The 25,648-nt window shown below is 33.7% G+C and overlaps 1 protein-coding gene across 11 annotated transcripts; it reads left to right on the top strand.

The window, feature by feature from the left end:
* Positions 1 to 3,543: 3,543 nt before the first annotated feature.
* Positions 3,544 to 15,594, top strand: LOC147386873 (protein CTR9 homolog). Of its 11 annotated transcripts, none has more exons than XR_015172089.1 (8): positions 3,544 to 3,922; positions 7,681 to 7,780; positions 8,567 to 8,888; positions 10,293 to 10,500; positions 10,725 to 10,797; positions 12,028 to 12,222; positions 12,948 to 13,130; positions 15,133 to 15,225. XR_015172089.1 is itself a non-coding variant. In XM_086423723.1 (8 exons), exons 6-8 carry the CDS (start codon positions 10,788 to 10,790, stop codon positions 15,258 to 15,260), a joined length of 333 nt encoding a protein of 110 aa, XP_086279849.1. In that variant the 5' UTR covers positions 3,544 to 3,922; positions 7,681 to 7,780; positions 8,567 to 8,760; positions 8,830 to 8,868; positions 10,293 to 10,500; positions 10,725 to 10,787; the 3' UTR covers positions 15,261 to 15,594. The 11 variants fall into 11 exon arrangements, 3 of the variants coding, with proteins under 3 accessions (XP_086279849.1, XP_086279847.1, XP_086279848.1); XR_015172091.1 differs by lacking the exons at positions 10,725 to 10,797; positions 15,133 to 15,225 and adding an exon at positions 14,643 to 14,927 and having other exon boundaries at positions 8,567 to 8,760; positions 8,830 to 8,888; XR_015172088.1 differs by lacking the exon at positions 15,133 to 15,225 and adding an exon at positions 14,643 to 14,922.
* The last annotated feature ends 10,054 nt before the right edge of the window (positions 15,595 to 25,648 follow it).

A 25,648-nucleotide genomic window follows, 5' to 3' on the forward strand; every position in this document is an offset into this window, starting at 1 on the left:
GACAACTAGTAATTAATCTTCAATGATGGTGTGATTGTAGCATACATACCCACTGAAATCCTTGGTAGAAACAAAAATTCAAGATAAGAGTTCCAACTCTGACACCGTGATGGAAATAACAAATACATAAATAAGATAATCAAAATAATAGAATGACATGCAGATTTAACATGGTTCGGCTGAAAGGCCTACATTCACAAAGATGAAGCTAGTTTTTTTCTTCTTGCAATTTATCTTGTTTTCACCAGAGACTTATAGAGATGGTACAAGAATTATTTAGGAAAGAGATCCTAATTACAACCAATACAGATTTTGTAGAATGGAATATTCAAAGAATATATCAATCAATTATTTTAAAATAGAAAGTCTAGATATTATTGAAATCAGCTAAATATAGATTTTCTAGAACAGGAAGATTAGAGAATATCAAGACAATTTTCTATGATATGATTTCCATCCTCCAACACTTACTTGTCCCCATCTCTACAATAGCCACAAGGTTCAGCAAAATCTTCAAGTTCTTCAAGTCTCTAAAAATCTCTTGAACCCTATAATCTATCAAGGTATGAATTTTTCCTGTTATGGAGTTATTACAATTTATGTTTTTTTTTTCCTATAATTAAATAGTAGATTAGAGGTTTTTTCCCTTCCAAGAACAAGATTCTGATTTCTGACCTCATTTTGATGATTATGGTATATTATTTTCCTTTATTTTATTATCTGAATAGTTTTTGGTCAATACTTAGAGTTTTTTCCTATAAAGAATCTCAAAGTCTAGCCAGGCACATATTTACAAACTACAAGAACGCCTTTAACAAAATAACTATAGCTCACAAAACCTCTATCATTTTAAAGAGTGATTGTGTGTTATTCATTATCACACATTTCAGAGAAGACCCATTAGATTTTACTTGGAAAACAAAGAATTGTGGAAAGATTGGAAAGCCGGGTCCCATATTAAATTTCTTAGTCTTGAATTGTTTTGTCAAGGAGGGAATTTCCTCCACATCTTCTCCAATTAGTCCACAAGCTTCAAGATATTTTCAACCTTGCCCAGTACATCTGAGATTAAAGGTAAAAAATGAGACCTTTTACTTCCACTACCATGAAAGCTCCCCCTGTTTTTCTTTTTAATTTAATGCATCTTTTACTTTTGAGACATGAGAGCCATTTTTCTTTCTCTTTCTTCCTTTTTCTATGTCAGGCATGGGAGAGTTGCATGGAATGCATGCTCATAGGTGCTTCATATGATTCTAATATGGCCTGTTCACTTTTAATATTATCTTTCTATGCTTGGGCTCCAATATCTCGAGTTTATTATGTTGAACCTTTACTTTCTAACTGTACTCTTTCGGATTTTCTGCTAAGATGCTTTCTTTTTATAATATAATTTTATTATTAGAATCAGGAACATGCCATAATGTTGACCTCTACTAACCCATGGTTGAGTACAATGATCACCATGAACTCCTGATGAATGTAATGGGTTTCAATTGAAAGTAAAATTAATGGGAAGGAAATATCCTGAAGCACCCTTTTTCTTTTCTTGGATCTTTAATCCATAAGGATGGAGAGATTGAGAAGGATGTTGTCCATAGAATTAGAATTGGATGGCTAAATTGTTATTGTCCTTCCGGGGTTTCTATTTAATCTATTCATCCCAATCAAATTAAAGGTAAACTTTTACAAGAGGCTCTGTTTTATGTAGATGAGAGTTAGGCAACATGTTCATAAATTGAGCATAGTGGAGATGAGGATGCTGATGAGAAGGATAATTTAGAAACAATTTGTTCACCTAAAACTAACATACACCAAGCGATCTCTCCTTTCATATATGCAAGTATCCCTTAATAGCTCTAGTATGAGTTTGCTACCTTTCTTGTTTCTTTGTGCAACAATATGTCATCTACGAATAACATATAGCATGTGACCTCTCATTGCATCTGTCGAAGCATCCCTTTATTGCTCTGTTTTGAATGTACACCTCTACTTTCCTTGCAAAGCATGCTCTATTTTATTTTTATTTTTTTTGGTTGATAAGAACATGTTTGGAATTATAAGATAATCTTACAATCATTTACTTTTAATTTATCACACTGTTAAACATTGATACGCACAGTAGACACCAATATGCTGAGAAAGTTTGTTCGCTCTAAATTATGCTTAATTTTGTTTTCTTTAGTATTTCAGGAGTGTAGTGCAAATTATACCCCAAAATTTATGTTCCATCTTGGTCAGGTGGTAAAGTCCAAGAGCAGTAATACCACATACCTTGGATCAATCACCTGGCTTCACTTGTTTACGTATCCAAAAAAACCTATGTTAATATAACATAAATAATACCTAATGTTAATATTTGTAGTGCAAATTTAGCTCTTAGAAAGATAATTCCTTTCCTTCCATAGACCCCAAGGTAAGTCTCCTATTTAGGTATATTCTTTTCATTGGGAATTTTTTGAATGAGTACATTTATGCCCTCCCAAAAGTTTTCCATAATGTGCTCTCCTAATCCAACTTGGGGTGCATTAGCATTAACTATTTTAATTATCTATTGTCTAATTACTCTTAAGCCCTCGAGTTTGTCCTAAATCTCTATCTACTATTATATTAAAAAATTCTAGAGTTTGTCGTGGTTACTATGTTAGTGTCCAAAATCAACCTATAACTAAGACTAATCATTAGTGACAATAAAAAAATGTTGTCACTAAAACATTACACTTTTTAGTGGAAACAAAAAAATTCGTCACTAAATCTCACTACAACATTTTTGATGTACAGCGGCGGTTTATAACAGTGGATGGTTTTATCCGCCGCTATATATTCACTTGTTACAGCAGATAATACCATCCGCCCATATAGGTAGATTTTTTGCAGCGGATAATTATATCCGCCACTATAGAGACCAAACACTACTCTACCCTCTCTATATAGGTAGATTTGTTGCAGCGGATAATTATATCCGCCACTATAGGGACCAAACACTACTCTCCCTTCCCATATAGGTAGATTTGTTGCAGCGGATAATTATATCCGCCACTATAGGATAGATTTTTTGCAGCGGATAATTATATCCGCCACTATAGGGACCAAACACTACTCTACCCTCTCCATATACGTAGATTTATTGCAGCGGATAACTATATCCGCCACTATAGGGTAGATTTTTTGCAGCGGATAATTATATCCGCCACTATAGGGACCAAACACTACTCCACTTATCCGATTATGCAGGGCATATAGCAGCGGATAAATATATCCGCTGCTAAAAATTTATTATTTTTTTTATAGAAAAAATTCGATTTAGTGAGTTCTTTTTGTCAAAATTTTTTTTAATTGAATATAGCAGCGGAAGATTAGATCCGCCACTAAAAAAACAATATTTTTAAATATAACAGCGGATATATTTATCCGCCATTAAAAATCAAATTTTAATATATATATATATATATATTTCAAAAAATTACATATAGCAGCGGATATATTTATCCGCCACCAAAAGTCAAATTTTATATATATTTCAAACTTTATATTTCTGCGTTTTTATTAAGTGACTATAGCAGCGGAGGAGCGTTTCCGCAGCTGTAGAGTAGATTTCCAAATCAAAATCACACCCCGCGCACTCCATTCGCGTAAATTTTTCGCGGGGATTTTAGAGAAGCTTCGTTCTCATTCTCTCTCTCTCATTTTCTCTCCTCTTCTTCGCATTCTCTCTATCTCTTTGAAATCCCTAGAGTTTTAACGATTTGTGCTAATCGTTTGAGTCTCGGTTGGAGTTTCGATTGACCCTTCTGTTTAGAAGCTTCGTTCGGCTCCTGATTGCATCGTCTAGTGTAGCACCTACTTTGTGGTGGCTGTTGTAAGGGTTGACGAGGGGGATTCCCTAATCCAGGTCGACATTTTTCGCCACCCTAAACCTCAGCTGGTAAGTCTCTCTTTCTCTTTGTTTATCTTTCTCTCTATGAATATATATCCATATGTGTGGTCGAGTCACCACATCCTCTCCTCATTAATGGCGGATTTGGTGAGGAATGATAGTTGAAGAGTTTTATTTTTCTGTTCATGTATAAATTTTTTTTGGGTTTTAGATGATTTTGTTTAGATTACAAGTTAGTAATGGTAAGTATTCTTACAAGTTCAAGAGATTGGTTTGTTTAGGGTTTGTATCGACGATTTAGGTTTTTTATCTGATATCTTTGGATTTGGATTGATGATTTAGGTTTTTAGATGTGATTCTCTGTTCTCTCATGGCAATGTCACCATTTTAAGAGAGGTTTTCTTTATATTTAGGAATAATTTCATCTTTTATTAATAGTTTCTACTTCAATTTATTTTTTGTTATTCATTTTTTTTTTAATGTACTTGTTGAAAATTTTAGGATTTTAGATTTCAAAAGTTTTTTTTTCTCAATAAATATATAAAAATAAATAGAAGATGATCTTCTTTTAATTGGATTTATGTGCTTTCTTCATGTATTTGAATAAAATGTAGCAATCTGATCTATATATGTTTTTGGATTTATGTGATTTCTACTTCCATTTTAAGTGCACTGAAATTACTTCAATAGGGTCGAGCTAAATTCTGAATGGGGCCTCATTGAGTTAATCAATCAGTTCAACCACATACTGATACCCATATCTTTGAATTAGTAATTGAGTCTTGGATGTACTAAAGCCATTGCTCCTTGAGGCTCTCCATCCATAATCTTACTTTGATTTCTTCGTATCTTTTTTTAAAATTTTTATTTTTTATGCCCCTTCAATAAATTTTTCTATTGATAAAGAAATTTTCCATAAGAGCAACTCGAGAATAAGAGTGATAGATTTTAAGTTGAGGGATTGATTTTTTAGTGATATTTTAACCACCTTATATGACTTTAAAAAACATCAATAGAGGCAACATGTTCTGATATTTTATTGTAGTGAACAGAATTGTACTTTTGGCTCATGTAAACAGTAACTATAATTCAATATGTGTTACTTGGTGTACTAGAAATTCAATTATTATTTCTTAGTAATTCCACATTTACCTTATATTGAATTCACAAGGTCTCTCTTTCCAATGCTCACTAGGCCAACTCAGAACCAATTTATCTGTTTTTGACTTATTTTAGTTATTGTTAATAATTTTTCTGTTTGGGAGCCCCCAAACTTGAATTGAACGAGTTTGGTTTTATCCAGCAAATTTACCATGAATTGAAGTTGCCACGTCTTGGCTATTTGTTTTTCAATTTCGTTCAGATTATGGTTGTTACTATCATTTTTTATGAGGTCATGAATTCCAATTGAATGCCAACATGGATATCCTTATAAATAAACTCGAATTCATTAAAAGATTAGTTCCATCTTCATTTTAGAGCTCTTTGAAAAGTTTGACATTGGAGAAATATTTCCCCGTAGTCCTATTTTCAACTTTATGCATTGTAGTATGTCAATGTCATCCTAACTGTATATTTTTGGTATTTCTTCAATAAAAGACCATCAATGTTGCTATGGTGACCTAAAGACCCCAAAACAAACATGGGCGGTAAAGGGATCAATTCCTTCAATTGATGACGAAGGTAACTGTAGGCCATAAGAGCTCGCCATTTTATAGCATGTGTAACATAAAAGACCATCAATGTGGCTCCTTTTCCTTTTTTTGAATTTTGTTCAGAAAATCACTTCAACTATTGCTTAAGTGCTAACTATATGAAACATTGTTAATACTAATTTGATTTTAAGTCTTTGAGATTGGTTCCGCAATCTGTGTTCATAAACCACCTTCACCAACTAATTACTAACCAATAATCTTACTTACCTATGAAAAAAAAGTTCAGAAATGATGTGAGGAATTAGGTAGAGAGAGGAGATGGTTATAGATCTCTACAGTTTCAGGAAATAAAAGAAGACTGACTGGGGATTCAAGGATTTATAGGCAAATGGTTTTCATATAAGAGGTTGAAGGAATTGTAAAGAGAGTGTTGAAGATGGGTAACTTGTGAGGAAGGAAAGACAGAGAACTAGAGAGAATTAAGCCAATGTGAGATAGATTAGAAGAATACTTGAAACTACCTTGTGGAGTTGCATGTTAAGCCATTCACCCCCCATATTTATCATATAGTCCATAGGACTAGTGGGTATGTTTCTCTGTATATGTTACTGATTTTCTATATCTTCCTTTTATCTTAATTGTAAGTATGACTGGCTGCCGTAAACGGTTTTTTTTTTGCTCCAACTTCATAAATGTCTCATTTTAGCTTTCTTGGTCTTATCTTATCTCTATCTTAGACTATTATGGATTGTCTTGCTTGTATTTTGTACTGAAATGTGAGTTAATTACCATTATAATGTCTAGGGTGGCCTTCATTTGTGTTATGATTTTGCTACATAGTTGTACTACTTTCAGCATGTTGGAATGTATTGGATTAGTCCCATAAGTTGGTGTTTGGTTTAGTAATGCATTTCTGTGAGTGGTAGTACCAGAGAAGTGTGATCAAAACCTCACCTTCACTTGTTCATAAAAAATGTATCATGTGGAGGCTTTCACCTTTCCTGCTTACGTGGTGATTTGTACCAAAAATGTATCATATGGAGGCTTTCAACTCTATGGCGTAGAAGGCCAAGATAACTATGTATTTGTTGGTCATCCATCAATCTCTATATTTATGGTATCCATTTTTATGATTTTGTCTCTAGGTGTGGAAAAATCATATATGGGGTGTTCATGAACGATCTACGCCTTGCTTGAATATATATATATATATAACTTGAGGTTAATTACATGACACTTACACAAACTTTTCCTCATCAGTATATGTTGATATAGATGACATATAATTGAACTAGTAAACAATATATTACAAAGTTAGAACTTATACTTGGCTTTAATTACTTATATTTGAAGTTTGGGTTTTAATTATATTAATCTCTTACTAATTTCTAGTGTCAGAATAGATCTATCTATGTGCATTTCCCTGTTTATCACTTTGAAAACAGGTCAAGTCCCCCACACTCTTCATCACTTTGACAAAAATTCAATAACATGGGACTGGTGGTGTTTACTGAGTAGAGAACCTAATATTGCAAGTAGCCAATTTGTGGATGAATACTTTATTCAACCCTAATGTCCAAACTAAGTATATGAAAATGATGTCGTTACGTTTGAGATTTAGGACCAACAAAAGAATTTTGAAAACAACCTGGTCTAAGTTGGAACTTAGAAGTAGACTCAAGGTGCTCTAAAATATTACAAAATCCTAAACATTTCTATATTTTATTATTTTACAATGAATAATAATCCTCCACATGAATGGAAATTATACATATCGATGATGAAATATTATGTGTGGACAATGTATCATTTGGACTTGAAAATCATTTTATTTTATAGGATTCACCAGCTAAACCGAGATAATGAACTACAAAAGCTTTTTCCCAAGTTACTGTCAGCTTAAACCAGTTAGGTCGTTTCATCACTAAACAAGTCCCCATTTTTAATACATTTTCAAATGAATTAGCCTAAATTATAATGCAAACTAAAGTTGGTGGATCCTGATTATAGGAACAGGATACATTTGAAAGAATGCATTGATCCAAATTTGATGGTCTTACATCCTCATGATTGTGTATACAAGGTAAGCATCATCGTTGTGCATTTTTAATACTTCCCATCTGTTGTGCTAACATGAACTTGATTTTATAGGTGGTTGTTGAGCTTCCCTACTTGTTTGCCCAAGCAGCTCTGTTTATGATTGTCACATATCCGATGTTTGAACCTGGCAGCACTGTTTGATTGTGGACAGGTATGTGTTACCATTTTTTTCCTTTCATTTAATATTTTTTTATAAGCCTTTCATTTGTATTTCAGTGACTTTTGTATGGTTAGGTGTTATTAAGTGAGATTTGCCATTATTTTGATAGGTAAGATGTTAGTTATTGGGACATCTAAAAATGATCCTGTAACAGTACTTAACTACTTAGTTGAAATGAAAACATATTTTACATAATACCTTACAATAAACCTGAGGTTCTGCTAGAGTTGCTGAATGTGACAGGATTTGCTAGAGGTTCTGTTTATCATGAGTCATTCATAATTTTTAAATGAACATGGTAGAACAATACAACCCACGATGAACTACTAACAACAATTCGGGTATGATTAGGCACTTAATCTATCATTTGGAATTTGATGTTACACTTGTCTGTAATTAAACTTTATTTTTCCGATTCTGTAGTATTTTTTTGAAGCACAGTTTCAGAGTTGTAATACCCATTAAGTTTGTTGATAAACAGAATGATATTGACAAGTTTTTCAGTGAAACATAAATCCATTACCCTCAAACAACCAGCAATAACCTATGTTCTGAAATTCATTAATAGTATGGTAGAAATTGTGTATGAATAGGTTTTGGTTGGGGTCAAGTCACGATACTCTGAATGGATGAATGTGTGATGAGATGGGCTGTTTTGAAGGGATAATAAATAAGGAAACCAGGTGGCTGTCTATATGGGACTGCTTGACGAGGATTTTCTGTTTTTTTTTTCCTGATTTACTAATATGAATGTATTGTACCTTGTACACTGGCTAGCCAAATTGAAGGAATGGGCTTCATATGCTGTGCCTAATGAAGAAGACTTTGAAGTGTTGGACATGGAGTCAACATGGGCTGGAATGGAGAAATGTTTGGATATGGGGATATGTAAGTCCATTGGTGTGAGTTTCTCTTGTAGAAAGATCGAATGGCTGTTAGAACATGCATCAGTCCCACCAATTGTGAATCAGGTACCATCGATTCCATGGGTTATTATGATCGACACATACATCATCATCATCATCTTGTGATTGGTGCAGGTGGAGATGAATCCATTATGGAGGTTGTTCTTTGAAGAGGTTGGCCATTATAGATTCATGTACGTTTGATCAGCAAAATTTTATAGTTGTTATTTTCACTCTAGTTTAGACTTAACATGGATATGTTTGGTTGCTAGCATGTTTTTTTTTTCTTTCTGAAATTGGTTATATTTGGTGAGGGGGACGAATTTTGCATGCTTGCATTATCATCAAATAGTTAATTGTGCTTATTAATGGCTAGCATCACTGAACCCTGTAGTAGAACAAATTCATATATGAAACTTCTTGAATTTCATCATCCATGGACCATCATCAATCATAACCAACTTGGGAATGTTAGGTGATTTGAGTGAAACCAAGATGGATGCTTTAATGGGTATATGTGAATGATTGGATGCATAACTAACTAAATCAAGGTTGTATGAATTTTGTTTGGCTGTAATTGTTTTCAACTTTAACTTATGTATTCTTAGAATACTTGCTGATATGAGCCAGCTTAGTGTCCATGTAGCCCTAGGCTGATGTTTGGGAACAAAGGTATGCATTACTGTAGTGGCTGAAGATGTTCTTTGTATCCTAGTCAGTGGTATTTGCTTGCCTAGTTAGAAAAAGTATGTCAAGGCTGATGTTTTCATAAATGCTGCCTTTTTTTCCACCTCTGTATAACATGCTTAGTACTATAAGCATGGCCAAGTGAGAGAATTTCTGACAAAATAAAGGAAAGAAGGCAGATTTAACAAGACCAATCCCTAAGACCCTTTCAGGTTTAGTTGATTTAGAGTACTTATTGGTGGAAAATAACCCTATAAATTCAAGGCTAGCCTTGTTTATAGGGGCACTTAGTAGGCTCACAGTGTTGAGTCTTTCAAATTGTGGGGTCATAGGTCCAATACCCACATCTTTGTCTTCATTAAAACATCTCACTGCATTGTCTCTTGAGAACAAGAGTCTTAATGAGACATGGTGACATTCTCCCTTCTTACATCTGATTTTTTGATTGCTTTGTCTAATATATGCATATCAATTCATAATTTTTACAATATCATTATGCAAATAGAAAGTAAATAAAAATTATGTACTTGGGTATTAATTATGCCCCCCCACCCAAAAAAAATTATAAATCTCTCAAGTCTATCCTTCCTAATGGAGTTGTTAACAAAAGTTTTTCATGCACGACCAACTTATGCATGCGTGAATCGGTACTTTTTCTTTAAGGAATGGTTCCCGTTATAAGCAACTTTGAAACTCGGGTTTGGGATGCAATGTAATTTCCAAAAAAAAAAAATAGATATATTTATTGGCTTAACAAATAAGTTATATTTGAAGGGCATTACTTGTAAGTAAATTTTTTTTTTTTTTGGTTTACTAGGCACTTTATTTTATTATTATAGCACAGTTATTATTATAAAATACAAGTATTTATACTGAATTGGGTTCTATTATTCTCCTATGCTTTTTGCAAGGTGGATATGCGCTCGAACAACAAAACTTGTGGGGCTTGACTACAATCTTCTTCAGCCAGAACTTCTTCTAAGTTGTGGGAATGATCGCTTTCTAGGCATCTCAAACTAATTGTCAATCATGGTCCAATTCATCAACAATTGGGGACTTTGTGGATTCTCGAGCCTCAGGAATTCACAAGGAGATGATGCTCTTAATCTCTGTTTCTAGGTGATATTTTTTTCCCTACTCCCACCTCTTACTTTTGACTGTACAAAGCTTATATAGATTAAATGGAAAACTTGTTCTAAGAATGGTAACAGCCAATGCCAGTACACTTTCCACATTCAGAAAGTGTTTGTGAATGTATTAATATGTTTGTGAGCTCCACATTAGTAACCATTTTGGCTTCTGTATTAATGTCTGTTTTCCATCTATAAATATATGTCTCCTAGATGAGGTTCTTGAACTCAATGGGGTGTTTTATGTACCTGTCAAGCTCTCCATTTCGTTGCTGAATGTTCCTCAGTAAGCATCCTAAGACCATTGTTCTTCCTCTTCTCTTGATCGATCCATCCTGTGGCCGAGTTTAATTGATGTTCTACTTTATATATCTATTGATAAATTTTATTGAACCTTGCAGAATTATTGAGTATTAAATCTTTTGGAGTTACATGACTTTTGGATTTTTGTTGGTTTGTGTGGTGTTATACTTGTCTTGAAATAGGTTATAGTCAGAATTGGGTTATTATCCTAAACTTTTGATTTCATCAAATTTCTCATCTGTGCCATCATTGATCATAATTGTGCATGTCCAACTCCAGACCATCTCTACTTCAAAAATGGTGCTCTAAACTCCTTTAAAGACTAGCAACAATCTCAGGATCCTCTCTTTGCTTAAGAACACTCTATGATCCCACTATTGTTCGATCCTGTTTCTTCTTCCTAAGTAATACTGAATTTGTTAGGTTTTGCATTTTAATATCTAATGACTCATTCAATTTTGTTTCTATGCCTTGCTTGTGCTTTTATTTAATTGCTGTGATAGAGACGGTTGTCTACAAAACTACAAATGCCTCACATAGCTCAGTAGGTTTGACACATTGTGAAAAAACTTTGAGTTCATGGGTTCAAACCTCAGAGTTGGGATTGTCCAATATGTATGAATTTTAAACTGTAGCTAATTGAGGTGAATTATCCTTTTAGACTATCTACGTTGATAATTAATTATAGATCTATATTCATAAGAGGCTTTGGATTAGAGGATTAGAATTGTTTGGGTGGTGTGCATATAGAGATGATGAGTCATGTACCCAGTCCCCACCTATAAGAGATCCAAATAGGTTCAGACAAAGTCCAAATTTGGTTTTTATGAGTTTGAGATATGCTTAAGGTCCTTACTGTTCATTTATAACATTGAAAGTCTAAAACACTTGATAACTTGTTCCCTTCCCACACCAACCAAGATTCACTTGACCTGTTTTGAGTCCTTTGTTATCATATTTCAATGCTAGGCCTTAATCTTCTGTTCATATTTCAATGCTAGGCCATAATTTTGGAAGAAGGCTCCAGTCCTGGTACTTTTGTTTCTTCACTGACGTGAATGATTTCCTTCTTTTCATGTTGTGCTCTAGAATAATATGATAGAACAAGTGGCCATATTTCATTTGACAGCTTGTGTTAATGTTGATATGGTGCTATTTTGTCAAACATTTTACTTGTTTTCTGATTCTTATATTTTTGTTTTGTGTGTTGCAGAGATTGATGAATACTTTGCAGATGTGAGATATGAATGCATTGCCATCCTAAATGCTTTGGGTGCCTATTATAGTTATCTTGGGAAGATTGAGACAAAGCAGAGAGAAAAAGATGAGCATTTTATATTGGCTACACAGTACTACAACAAAGCATCGAGGATTGACATGCATGAGCCTTCTACTTGGGTTGGCAAAGGTTATTATACTTCACTTTTTCTGTGAAGTTCTATATTTAATTGAAATCGGTGCTTTTAAAATGGTTATTGTGAACTTTTGGACAAATTCATAATGAGGGCCATAGCCATTTTAGTGAACTGAAACAGCCCAACTAATGATTGGTAATTGGTAAACATAACTTTATTTATTTTCTCTTAACCTGCCTTTGAATGCCGATACAGTTCTTTTAGTGTTTCCATCATGTTAAACTTAAAGAATCAGTTCTTAGAAAAAGTATGTTTTATTATTAAATAAAACATATTAGAAATGCATGTTGCCCTTTTTTTTTTATAATGTATGTTGCTGCCGGCCACATAACTCACACAAAGAAAATGTTAATCATTGTCACTGCCTTAGCACATAGATATGGGCATTTTAAGCAATGTTGAACTATTCAGCTATATAATAGGCCATTAGTTATTGGATTCTGATGAGCTTAATTTCATCCCATTTGCATTCAAGTATATCATAGGCCATTAGTTATTGGCTAGAGTTTATAGTGTTCTAATCTATCTTGTTAATAAAGTGGTTTTTTCTTTATGGTTCTTTGCATTTTTATGCTATTTTAGTATTCCTATAATAGATTTCATCTTTTCTTCTTGGGATTATGTGTGAGTACTAGTTCAGATTTGTGTGTTTTTTTTTTTTCCTTTCCAAGGTTAAGATCTTGATCTCTTACTATTTCTAACACTCTCTAACCCTCAGGACTTCTCCCAAATGGAAACTTAATTTGCACTACGTCAAAAAAGCCCAAATTCAGCGCTTATTCAGCGTTATGGAGGGATTCCTTTAGTTGGTTGGGGAAGCGTGGGAGTGTCCTGTGAGGTGGAATCCCTTGTTCTAAGTTGTGATGAAGCTCAAGAGGGTCTCTCAAGGCTTGGATTAAAAGTACGAGTCTTCAATCCCAACCTCTTAATGTTAACTTCATTAGTTAGTCTAGATATATTACAATGAAAACGAGTTCTTATCTACTCGAGTTTCTTCTTCCACTACGTCAAAACAGTAAAAATTCTGCACTACTGCAGCGCTAAACTCGACGGCCCTAGCCCATCGTTTATATTTCGTTGGCCCAAAGCCCACATTTTGGCCCATAAAAAAATCAATTTACAAATGAAAATTAGAAAACAAAAGAAATCTGCTAATGAAGAAAAGAGCAATTGTCAGTAGCATTGCTATTGATGTGGAATACACTTGAAAGAGGGAAAAAGACGTGTGATGAGCTAGGCCATATCATATATTATAGCCTGTAAAAGCAAATAACAAGTGCATAGTGGCTAAATCATTATATGTGGCATACAGTCCTCTTTGCTTCCACCAAATGACAAAAAACAACAAGGCTGAAAAGAACAGAATGTTCCCAATTATAATATTTATTTGAAATTATGTGATGCTTGATGGTTTTAGAATAAAAACAACACACGGGTAACAAAACAAGTAGAATAGAAAAATTATTATTCTGATTAATTTTAATCTATATCTTTTATGCTGATCTCGCAAATGTTCCCATGACATGTTCTTTGATAGTCTTTTGGAGTAGTCAGTCGGTTGGCTCAACTACTTAAATGTAAATAGTGCAACTGCATATCAAATTGAAGCACATCATTCCATTGCTCATGGGAAGGAACCTTGTAGTCTAACTAAATATCACTAGATCCATCTTGTGTCAATATGTATAAAACAAACTGGCAATTTTGAGAAACTACAGACAAGAATGAATAGAACTACAATTATGTTGGGATAATTTACACGTTGGTCTTCTATAGTTGTTGTCTAGGATCCTCATTTATGTTGGGATAATTTCTAATATGCAACCAATTACCTTTATAGGGCTATAATAGTGTAAAAAGCATCCATAGTGCTGCTAGTGAAAACTGAACTACAAATGATTGATGGATGACGAAGATCATCCTAACAACTGTTGTAAGCTATGAAGTTTTTCAGAAAGGTCACAATCAGAAATTGTTTGTATAAGCATAGAAACCTTAGTCCAAGCAATTCTCCAATAAATTTAGAGATATATGTAAATCAACACAGAAAGGATGGATATAAATTCCAATTTCTGACCCTGTTGTATAAATGTTATTAATGAAATCATCTATTTTTTATTTTTGATAAAATGGCTGGCCGCACTGACATACTAAACAGTTGCATTAACTACCTCACCTATATGCCTGTCCAAAAAATCCTTATGGAGTTGTACATGGGAAGGTCAATACTTACATGACTGGCACTATTATAATCTCAAGATATGGAGATGTGGGTTCTTAAATCAATTCCAATGTTATGACATTTTTACTTTGTGGTATTTGCTTTCTTAATGTAGGTCAATTTGTCACTCTCCCATTCCTCTCTTTGTTTTTGTTTTGATAGAAGACTGGATACTCTTTTTTCCTCTTGTAGGCCAAGATGAAGAGCAAGCAAAGGAGGAATGACTTAGATGTTTATTTTTTTTACTAAGCTTTGAAAGTATTAGTGAATGTTTTCTTCAATAGGTTAGGTGAGAAGATTATCTTTTATTAAAAATAATGAGGAACAATGTTTGCTACTGATTTGAAGAAACGATGTGGTATTTCATTTGAATCTTGTTAGGGGGATCCTAAATTCTGCAATTCTAGTAAACTAAGTATATCTCATAAATTGTTACTTATATTTATTATTTCTTCTTTGTATTATCTGCATTTGATCCTCTGTCATAAGAACCCATAATTTTTTCTTTTTCTTTTTCTTTTTGGTTCAAAGTTTTGTTGATCTAAGGATGACAGATCTTTCTCTAGTGTTACCAACTACACAAATTGATTAAGACTGGACTGATTTTTTGTCTACATGAATTATTTGTTGAGTGTCTGATAAAGCACAAGCCATGACTTTATATGTATGATGAATGTTGCAGACCAAGGGAAAAGGCAGACAGATATGGGTTTTATTCAGAGGACAGGGATTGTAGAAGTAGAAGGTGGATTGTCTTGCAGGAAATCACCTAGGTTTGTGCACCATCATCATCTCTATGTCTTTCATTAATCTTCATAACATGCAAATAACATTGGGTCGTCTCATCATTTGAATATGCATCAAAACTCACACACAAAGAAACAACATTTGTACGTGTGCAGCACATGTTCATACGTGCCTTGGGTATTGTAGTTTGTAGGGGTTGATTTATATATTAAAAGTTAGTGTGGCAATAGCAGCTCTCTTATATTATTTATGTTAAAGTTTTTAATCTGTACAGGTTGGAGGACACATGTTAAATGTATATATATATATATATATATGGGTCAGGTTCAAGGGCCATATGAGAAAACATATGTAAAAACTTTCGTTTTTAATAAAATTTTAAAATATGGGTTAGAAATTTTGGATTGAGCTGATTTTTTGTGAGTATGATCTCTATGATGGGAAGATCATCAAAAAAAAAAAAAAATCAGCCCAATCTGAAACTTCTAACCCCATTAAAAGTGATTTAGAATGTGACCGTCGATCTTTTACCAATTTTTATCACTAATTTGTAAATCACTTTTGATGGATTTAGAAGTTTCTGATTGAACTGATGTTTTGTGAGGATGATATTTTCATCATAGTGACCATCTTTGCAAAAAATCAGCTCAATCCAAAACCTCTAACTCTTATTTTGAAAAACGAAAGTTTTTTCATATGTCTTTTCATATGGCCCTTGAATCGTCACCTATATATATATGAAAAAAAAATTACAGCAGTGGATACAAATTCCGTCTTTATATATTCTTTTTGAAGGATATATAATAATAATTTTTTTTTAAATAAAAAGCGTATAGCAGCGGATTTTAATATCCGCCGCTATATGTGTTATATTTTTTTTAAAAAAATTGACCTATTACGGCGGATATTAATATCCGCCGCTATATGTATTATATTCTATTTATTAAAAATTCGACCTATTGCAGCGGATCTTAATATCCGTCGCTATATGTATTATATTCTATTTATTAAAAATTCGACCTATTGCAGCGGATCTTAATATCCGCCACTATATGTATTATATTCTATTTGTTAAAAATTCGACCTATTGCAGCGGATATTAATATCCGCCGCTAAAGGTGCTACCTGCAACAGCGGAATACATTATCCGCTGCTATAGTTAGCGACGGAGGAATCAACGACGGATCTTTGATTCCGCTGTTCATCGCCGCAATAGCTTTTACCGGCAGAAAAATCACCTTGTAGCCGCGGAAAAATCCGCCGCTGTAAATCAAAAATGTTGTAGTGTCTCTTCATTCCAAAAATCTAAAGTCATGAATTACTGACAAAATCTTATTCTCGTCACTAAAGATATGTTTTAGTGGTAAAAACTGACTTGTAGCTAAAACTTGTCATTAATGACAACAACAAAATTTGCCACTAAAATCTTACACCTTTAGTGGCAATAAAATAAAATTTGTCATTAAGGGTATGTTTGATTGCATGGAAAGTCACTTTCCATGGAATTTGAAATCCATGAAAAATTAGTTGTGGAAAATACGTATGGTTGGAAAATCAAATTCCATTGTTTGATTTCACTTGAATAAAATCATGGAAAAATATGAGAAAAAGAAGAAGAGGAGAAGGAGGAAGAAGATGAGAGGAGGGGGAGAGGAAGAAGAAGATGACGAGGAAGAGGGGGGGGGGAGGATGTGGCGACGGTGGCGGCGGCGACGATGACGGCGACGGTGGTGGCGACGACTACGACGGTGGCGACAACGACGACGACGACGGTGGCGACGATAACGATGGCGGCGACGGAGGTAAGTGAGGAAAATGGGGTAAGAACGTGGTGGTGGTGGTGGTGGTGGTGGTAGCGACGGTGGAGGAGGAGGTGAGGGATGGAGAAGAAGGAGAAGAAGAAAAAGAAAAAGAGAGAGAGAGAAGGTGGTCGGAGATGGAGCCGACGACGACGGCGATGTTAGTGTAATGGTGGTGGTGGTAGTTGTGGTGGTAGAGAAGAATTGAGGATGGAAAATATGGGTGAATTTCATTTTCCCACCCATATGAGTGAAAAAGTGAAATCCATGATTTAGTGGACTTTTTGAATGAGGTGGAAAATGAATTTTCATTTCCATGTGCAATCAAACATTTGAAAAATGTCATTTTCCATGGAAATTGATTTTCCACCCTATTTTCCATGTGCAATCAAACATACTCTAAATCTTTTTCATGTAGTAATTATGTTAGCTCAAAGAATCTCCAACCATAGAATTACTGACAAAATCTTATTCTAGTAACTATAGGTAAGTTTTAGTGGCTAGAACCAACATGTAGCTAAAATTAACCATTAATGACAACAAAAAATGTTGTCACTTAAACCTTGCACCGTTAGTGGCAAAAAATTAAAAGTTGCCACTGAATCTCTTCATGTGGTCACTATGTCAGTTCCAAAAATCTCCAACCATAGAATTAGTGACGAAATGTTATTTCAGCCACAAAAGATATGTTGAAGTGGCAAAAATCAAAGCATAGCTAAAATTATCCATTATTTGACACCAAAGCCTTAATCTTTTAGCAACGAAAAATAAAACTTGTCACTAAATATATTGATGATGTTTTGGTACATAGTAATGTATTTTTATGCATTTTAGCCGTTACATTTGAGTTGTCACTAAATGTTGTCAGTATAATACCTATAATGTTGACATTTCATTTTAACCATTAAAAGTTACTTTTTAGTAGCAACATATACATCCCGACTAAAAACCTTGTCATTAAAAATCAATATTCTTGTAATGTTTTGTCCTCTTTTCCCCTATGGACCGACCCCTTACTTTGCCTATCTAGTTAAGGTTTATAAATTTTATTTGTTTGGAATACCCTAACGAGGAATTGAAGCGTTTACGATTTTATTTGAAAACTGTAGCATTAGTATCCCTCTCGTTTTTTGTATTTTTACTTTAGGACTTGTTTTAATTTATTTCTGTTAAATGCAATCTAATGGACCAAACTTGCTCTCCAGTGTAAAAATAGAGAGAAAAAGCTTTATGTTTCACCATTGCGCGGGTATCAAATACCGTGTCATGGTGAATCTATGGAATTAATTTTCTACACAACTCCTTGAATTTCTTTATTCTTGAACAGTGCAACAGTGTTTGTAGTTTTCAATTTTTCTCAAAAAAAATTGTTTCTATCAACCAAAATTTTTTCCTCAATACCACTGAAAAAGCCACATTGGGTTTCTGTTGAAACCCAAAACCCCAATTCATTACTTTTATCATGACACGGTGTCCCATACCACGATGATGTCATCTTGAATTATTGTTGGTTCAATAGTTTTTGTAAGAAATACTTATTCGTATGACAAGTGTGTTTACAATTTAGATGAACAAAGAAGACAAGGTCATGAGAAGGTGAATAATCCTAAATCTTAACGTTACTACTATTAAAGTGCAATTAGTAGGTTAAATAGATGTTATAAAAATGATTACTTTTCAATGTTGGTGTGCTACCAACTACTGGTTGTGTACAACTTGGCGGTCCCTAAAAGGTAATATAAAATTAGATTATCTATATAAAAAATAAAATAATTTCTTGAACTTTGTATAAAACTTTTAACTATGAATAAATCTTAATTTTTGCAATACATATGGGTTCACACGTACGACCAACTAGTTAAAAGATTAAAAAAATAAAAATGATAAATCTTATAAAAATAAAATTAAAAATAAAGAGAGTTATTATTGGCACCCCAACTTTTACTTATTGCACCTCAATAATAAATAAATGAAATAAGCAAATAGTTTAAAATAATTAAAAGTTGGGGTGCCAATAGAAATTCTCACTCTCTAGATTTCAAGTTTTTGTGTTGAAGATTTTGTGTGAGCCTAATCATAATTGTAAACAATTATTGAAATTGTTTAAACGAGTCTTATTATGATTTGTAATGTTTAGATTATAATTTGCACCAAACCTTAGTAATATTTGAAGGGTGTGATAAATTATTTAAGAAATTAGGGTGTAACAAGTAAAAGTAGGGGTGCCAATAAGAGATTTCAAAATAAATTAAAAAAAATTATAAACTAGGTTGGTTGATAATTTAACAAATCACACACGGGTAGCAAATAGAATCCATGGACAAGCGCAATGTATGTGACTGAAATTGACTAACAAAATGAGACAACAAATCAGGCAAAGAAAGATAAGAGTTGGTGAAACAAATCTGTCCTTAGACAAGCTAGGATAGTGCATGGAAGAACTTTTCCTATGTTTGTGTAAAGAGTTGGGATAATCTGACTTCCCCATGTGGCATACCTAAAATACTCTCGTGGCATATGCTAGAATAGATTTTATACCTCAGGATACACTTCTGCACATCTTTTTAAATAAGTGCAATTGTTTATCTCAAGAAAATAGTCTATGATTTAACATATGTCACATCAAGAAAAAAATTTTAATATGTCACGTGAGAGAATAAAAAACTCATTACTGTTATGTAAATATTCTTTTATTAGCTAAATAATTGTAATTACGTGCTTCCTCATGTGACATATTCAAAATGCATTCTTGATGTGGCATGTATTAGAATCATAGATTTTATGTCTTGGGATATACATATACACATCCTTGTAAATATGTGCAGTCGTTTATTTTAAGATGAAAATATATTCTAGCACATGTCACGTTAGAAGAGTATTTTGAGTGTACCATGTGGGAGGAGTGCGAAAATCGTTACTCAATTTTGTGTCATTTTCTATTAGACTATCAAAGAAGACAGAGATCAAGAGATATGTCCTAGGTTTTAAAAGTATGGGGCTATCTCAAATATTTATCAGATTCCAGAGGTGTATGTCTAAATATTCCACGTAATGTGAAATGACCGTTGACGTCATTGATTTTTACAGAGTACATTTAATAATAAAGGAATATTTGTACACGTGTTGGAAAAGTTCTTTCACGCATTTATTTGAGCCTCTGAGGACCAAATTTTGGCTTGTGGAAAAAAAAATTATAATAATTTAATTGCTTCACTGACTCTTATCATTCTTCCCCCCAATTTATTATCTTTTTCCCCTAAAATTCAGTCAAACATGGTGCACATGTCCACAGATTCTGTTTGTCACACGTGTAATTTGAAAGCTCAATATAAAAAACCCCAATCCTTATTTTGTTGGTTCGGCCAGGCAGGTGCTAATGGGCCGATGGACTAAGTTGATATCCTTTGTCATCTTAAACCTCTACAATTGATGATAATTACTATGACAATGATGATGAGGATGAGGGTTGTATCTTGCACCCCGATGCTAATTGATTACTTACTTAAGTGATGACCCCGTGAACGTGTATGAAATAAAATAAGACATCGTAGAAATTTAATGAAGGAACAATATTTTTCCAATCAACTCTAATTTTAAAATAAGACTAGGTTGTCTTCTCTATTCAATATATCTTTTGTAATAGATGGATTAGATTTATTTGTTACTACGTCTATACGGATGTCATTCAAAACTTAACGAAAGACCTCCGTCCCATTGGGATTTTGAATTTATGGTCCCTCATGAAGCCATAGTCCTTGTATAATGCCCAAGGTCAATGAGGTATTCCAACCTAGCCATATTGAGAACTGTCCGACAATGACACAACAACAATGAATTTGATAGGGGTAAAAAATACGTAGGGGTCTAAGTGCAAGATTGATTGGGTAGATGACAACAAAAACTACATCAGATACCTTCTTGAAAATGAGTTGTTCAATAAAGAATAAACGCTGGGTAAAGAAAGATCACAATGTAAATTCTCTTTAAGAAAAGTATTCTCTTAAAAGAAAATGATATTTGTATTAATATGAAAACAATTACAACTTTCTGTACAAGCTAGATTGAAGATAAATTTAATTGATCAGCCATGAATGTTTTTTGTGCTTCAATTAGGAGATAATTTACATTCAAAATAGAGAATCTCTATAGAAAATTGCCCCAATATTTGCAAGTGCGTGGAGACCATTTTTATAATGTTGTGGGATAAAGACATGTCTCTTTAAATCGAACGATCCCAATGTAAAATATCGAGCTAAACCCAGAAACACCATAGAATCATTACAAGAAAAAACTAGTATTTATCGCAACCTAGCTTAATACTTGGTGGGAACTGAGAATGGTCAAAGGGAAAAATAGAATCTCATCCCAACCAACTCGACTATTCAGTAGAATGGTATTAACCAAGGAGTAGTACCAAGGTTCGCAAATCAAAATGATCTAAACAAAAGCGAGAAATCTAATTCTAGGTCGATAAATTTTTGAGTTTAATTTTCTCTTGAATCAAAATTCAAGTTTATATTAAAGAGCTTGCTTTGTCCGTCGAAAAGGGCTTAAGAGTTTTTTCTTATCTAGAAAGAGAGTTTCTATCTTTTGAGAAAAAGTGATCCCCTTCTCTCCCTTAATAAGAGAAGCTTTAATATTTATAAATTTAGGGTAAAATAGTATTTTCAAATATGCTCCTCTATCTAACAGGATTTTACATAATCAATTTCAATGGTTTTTGGTTATTGATCCATCCCATTTTAGTGGACTTTGAATTTAACCATGGGCTAACCTGTTTGTTGGGTGTATGGATTCAATACTCAATGCAAATCACTTGAATTTGTTAGATCATGAGTTTTATCTGTAAAAACTCAAAACCTAGACTTGTAGGAGGCACGTTCCTAATTAATGAACTCAATTTGGATGCGAGGCCTATATATAATTTTATGAATTTTTACTTATAAAAGGCCTCCTCAAAATTTTGGTGGGTACACATATGTCTAGGGGATGGAAGATTCATCCAATCACCCATAAACACTTATTGAGCTATCAAAGGGAGTCTCTCAATAGTAGAAAAACCCAATTATACTTAAGAGTTTGAAGTAAAGGACACTAAGGCACCTGCCTTATGATTTTCTTCTCTAAACACATACCTCACTTCCCATTGAACATCTTTCAGAATATGTTAGCTTCTTACCACCAAGTTTTATAGTCTCCAAGGGAAATAACCACCCTATAAGCTCAATAGACATGAGTAAATGTAGATTTTCTGTACGTATATCTCTATGTATGTATACATAGAGAAGTTGTTGGGGTCTATCAAATTAAAAAAATAAGAATGTTTGGATTTTTTGTACGTATATCTCAATGTATGTATACATGCATATTAGTGGAGGGAAGGAGTTGGGGCCTATCAAATTAAAAAAATAAGAAAAAAGAAGGCTCATTTTGATGTTCAAAACTTTTCTTCATGCTTTTTTTCCCTTCAATTTTGATCTACATTTATGATTGTCTTCAAGATAATCTCTTACCTATTGCCACCTTTTATCTTGTATGCTGAGACATTGAAATATACTTGCTGAGAGCGTTGAAGATGATAGAGCTACATCCTAAGCTGTACATAATAATCCATCAATTAGTATTTAACAATTGTAGGCTTAAGATTAATGAATCATGACTGGAGTCATGTATCATACATAGTGTTAAGAAGCACCATATATAACCCCTCAACCATAACCGAAACTCTATCTAAGTGGGTCTCATTGTCTCTCGTTAAAACCATCTGTCATTCCAAACTTGTGTTTATGCATGCAGTCAAACAAATCTCTTTTCTCCTTACAATTTCAACCCAACCTTAGTGTCCAGCTGAGCTATAGCTCAACTTTACCCGGATAACCCACTCAATGGTAGATATCACCTTGGTTCATGAAATCTAGAAGAATCCCAAAAACCATCTATATTTGATCCTCGCTAATTAGTTTCTCATCCACCTCTCTCTCTCTCTCTCTCTCTCTTACAGTCGTCTAGTCAAACGTTACAACAAAAATCTATATCTTCTCCTACACTTGGAATTCTTTTCTCTTCTTCTCTGCATTTCCATCATCACCATAGGCAGTTTCTCAGATAAACCCCACAAAATTGCTATATATATCCCTCTCTAGTAACCCTCTCACCCATCTCTCTTCTTCTTCTTCTTCTTTGGAATCCCATCACCATGAACAGTGTTCGAAGCTCCAACAACGACAATCCTATGGAAAGCAATCCTCAACAACCAACCCAAATCCATCAATTTGTGAATTGGGTTATTACTTGCCCACATTGCTCAAGATCCTTCAGAACTAGTCCACTGGCTTCGGGTGACCATCAAAATGCTCCTAGAGCCGGAACACGCGTTATTCGTCAACGCTCAAGGGGGGGCCTTCCCTTACCCATACTCTACATCCTTTCCCAGTACTTTGAGGCAAGTGAGACACCCACAACCGATACAACGGGGACTTAGAGCTCTAATGGTCCGAACCATGCCTGGAAACGGGTTCATACCCAATCTTTTGTATGGATCTGGTCCTGCTTATGGGTCTCTTAGACCACCTACACAGCCTTCTATCCCTTACAACTACTTCCCTTTCTCTAGGCCTTCTTCCCTGGCAGTGGTGGAACCATCAAGCGGAGCTGCTCCTGATCGATCAACTGATACAGATTCAACTATTGGGGCATTGATCCAAAATGACAATGATTTTGAGATGGATAATTTGAACTTGACTTTGGGACTCCAAGGAAAATAGAGTTCTTGTGCTCTCTCTCTGTCTCTCTTCGTCGTCATCATCATCATCATCATCTTCTTTGTCTTGTTGTTGTTGTTTTTCCTCTTCTTCGGTTCATTTTTCGCCTTTTAGGTTTTGAAGTTATTGTTGTTGGTGGTGCTGATGGTGATGGTTACGATGGTGTTGTGTCTCTTGTTTGCGTCTTCCGTCATCCATTTGATGAATAAATATATTGCTTGTTTGTGTCAATTTCTTTTTAAATGTTTACTGTAAGAAAATGATTTTTTTTTTTTCCAATTTTTTTTTTCTTTTTTTCAATTTTTGTGCACGTGGCAAATTCCAACAGAGATGGGTATGAGGTTGTAGCGGTCCCTTCCTTTTACTAATAATCGAGGACGAGAATAGTTACTTATTCTCTGCAGTTCTTGAGAGTAATGGAAAAATTACCTTAACGGCCCCCAATCTTGCTAAATAATCAGCACTCTGATTCGCCTGTCTCCGGAAGAATTCAGAAATACATGAAAACCAATTCTTGGGATGTGTGATTTTACAAAAATATTTTTCAGGAATAATTTTACTTAAATATATTAATTTTGTTTTAGATAGATAAAGGAACCTTAAACCTTGGATTAGCGTTTCGTTACTCTATTTTTTTTTTCTCTAATGAGCAAGAAGGATTTTGCACAGCCTTAATGATATTTTAATTATAAAATATAAAATATATTAAGAAATGTTAGATGTCAAAGACTAAAAGTTAAAATCCCCCCTTTTCTGGTGGGTAAATGTGGTGCTAATGGGACCCACCTTTCTCTAAAGGTGGAAATATATTGTTGCGATCTAGGGCGTCTTTCTTGTAAACGTTGAGATTTTAAGAATACCTCCACTCTACACTCTCTAAACACTTCGACGATTAAATTAATATTTAGAGTTGATATAATTTCAATATTTACAATCCCTACAAAAATTTTCATGTTATCAAATCATTGTCATCATGAATGTCATCGTAGGGAGGAAAAACTTCTATGTAGCAGAAACTCCAACAAGCACATTTCATAAAAAAGATTTGGAAAGAAATAGAGAAAATAATGAACAATGCATCATAGATGTTTAAAAAAATAAAAATAAAAATTTATTAATATGATGGAAGCGCTTAATATCCACAATTCCATATAGATGTGAAGATTTTTTTAACATCCAACATAATCCCGAAAACTATAACTTCTTGATGCTTGATTTATTTGGCCTCAATTGATGTAAGTTATCCATCATCAGCTTTGAAGTTTACCGCGTGCTATTTCTTGTAACGATCGAAAATATTAATTGCCTCAGGGCACATGTTTGTAAAAAGATCAAATCACAAGTCACGACAAAATCTAAAGATCTTTATAAGGCACTTGGTAACTAACAAAATAAAAACTGAATAGCAACTACTTAACAGATATATGGAAATTGTCTCTTAAAAGACTTGCTCAAAACTTTGTCCCATAGCTAATATCAATGAAGATTCAATTAAAACTTCGTGATACATACAATCAATGACTTTTACAATGTATATTAGGAAATGGAATCATATGAAATAATTTTGATGACTTACATTAAATAGATTAGGAGACAATTTTAATGATAGAAGACACGGCTCCGGAGAAAGTGGAATGGAGAAAAATATTGGTTTTCTTCATCGTGAATTCAATCATTGGATGTGATCAGCTATGTGAAATCTTACAACATTCATTAACCAAAATTTCCCTTTTGAAAATGGATTCAGTGGTAACTAATTTAATCAATTTGAGCCAAGTCATGGGTTCAAGGCCTTTGGTAGAGCCCAATAATTGAATTTCATTTTCCCTAATTTATTTTCTTTTTTATTCTCGTGGTTCATATTTTGGACGCAAATGAGGAATTGGAAAAT

Source organism: Akebia trifoliata, chromosome 14 (genome assembly GCF_017979445.1).
Source record: "Akebia trifoliata isolate Shusen 1 chromosome 14, ASM1797944v1, whole genome shotgun sequence".
Taxonomy (NCBI): domain Eukaryota; kingdom Viridiplantae; phylum Streptophyta; class Magnoliopsida; order Ranunculales; family Lardizabalaceae; genus Akebia; species Akebia trifoliata.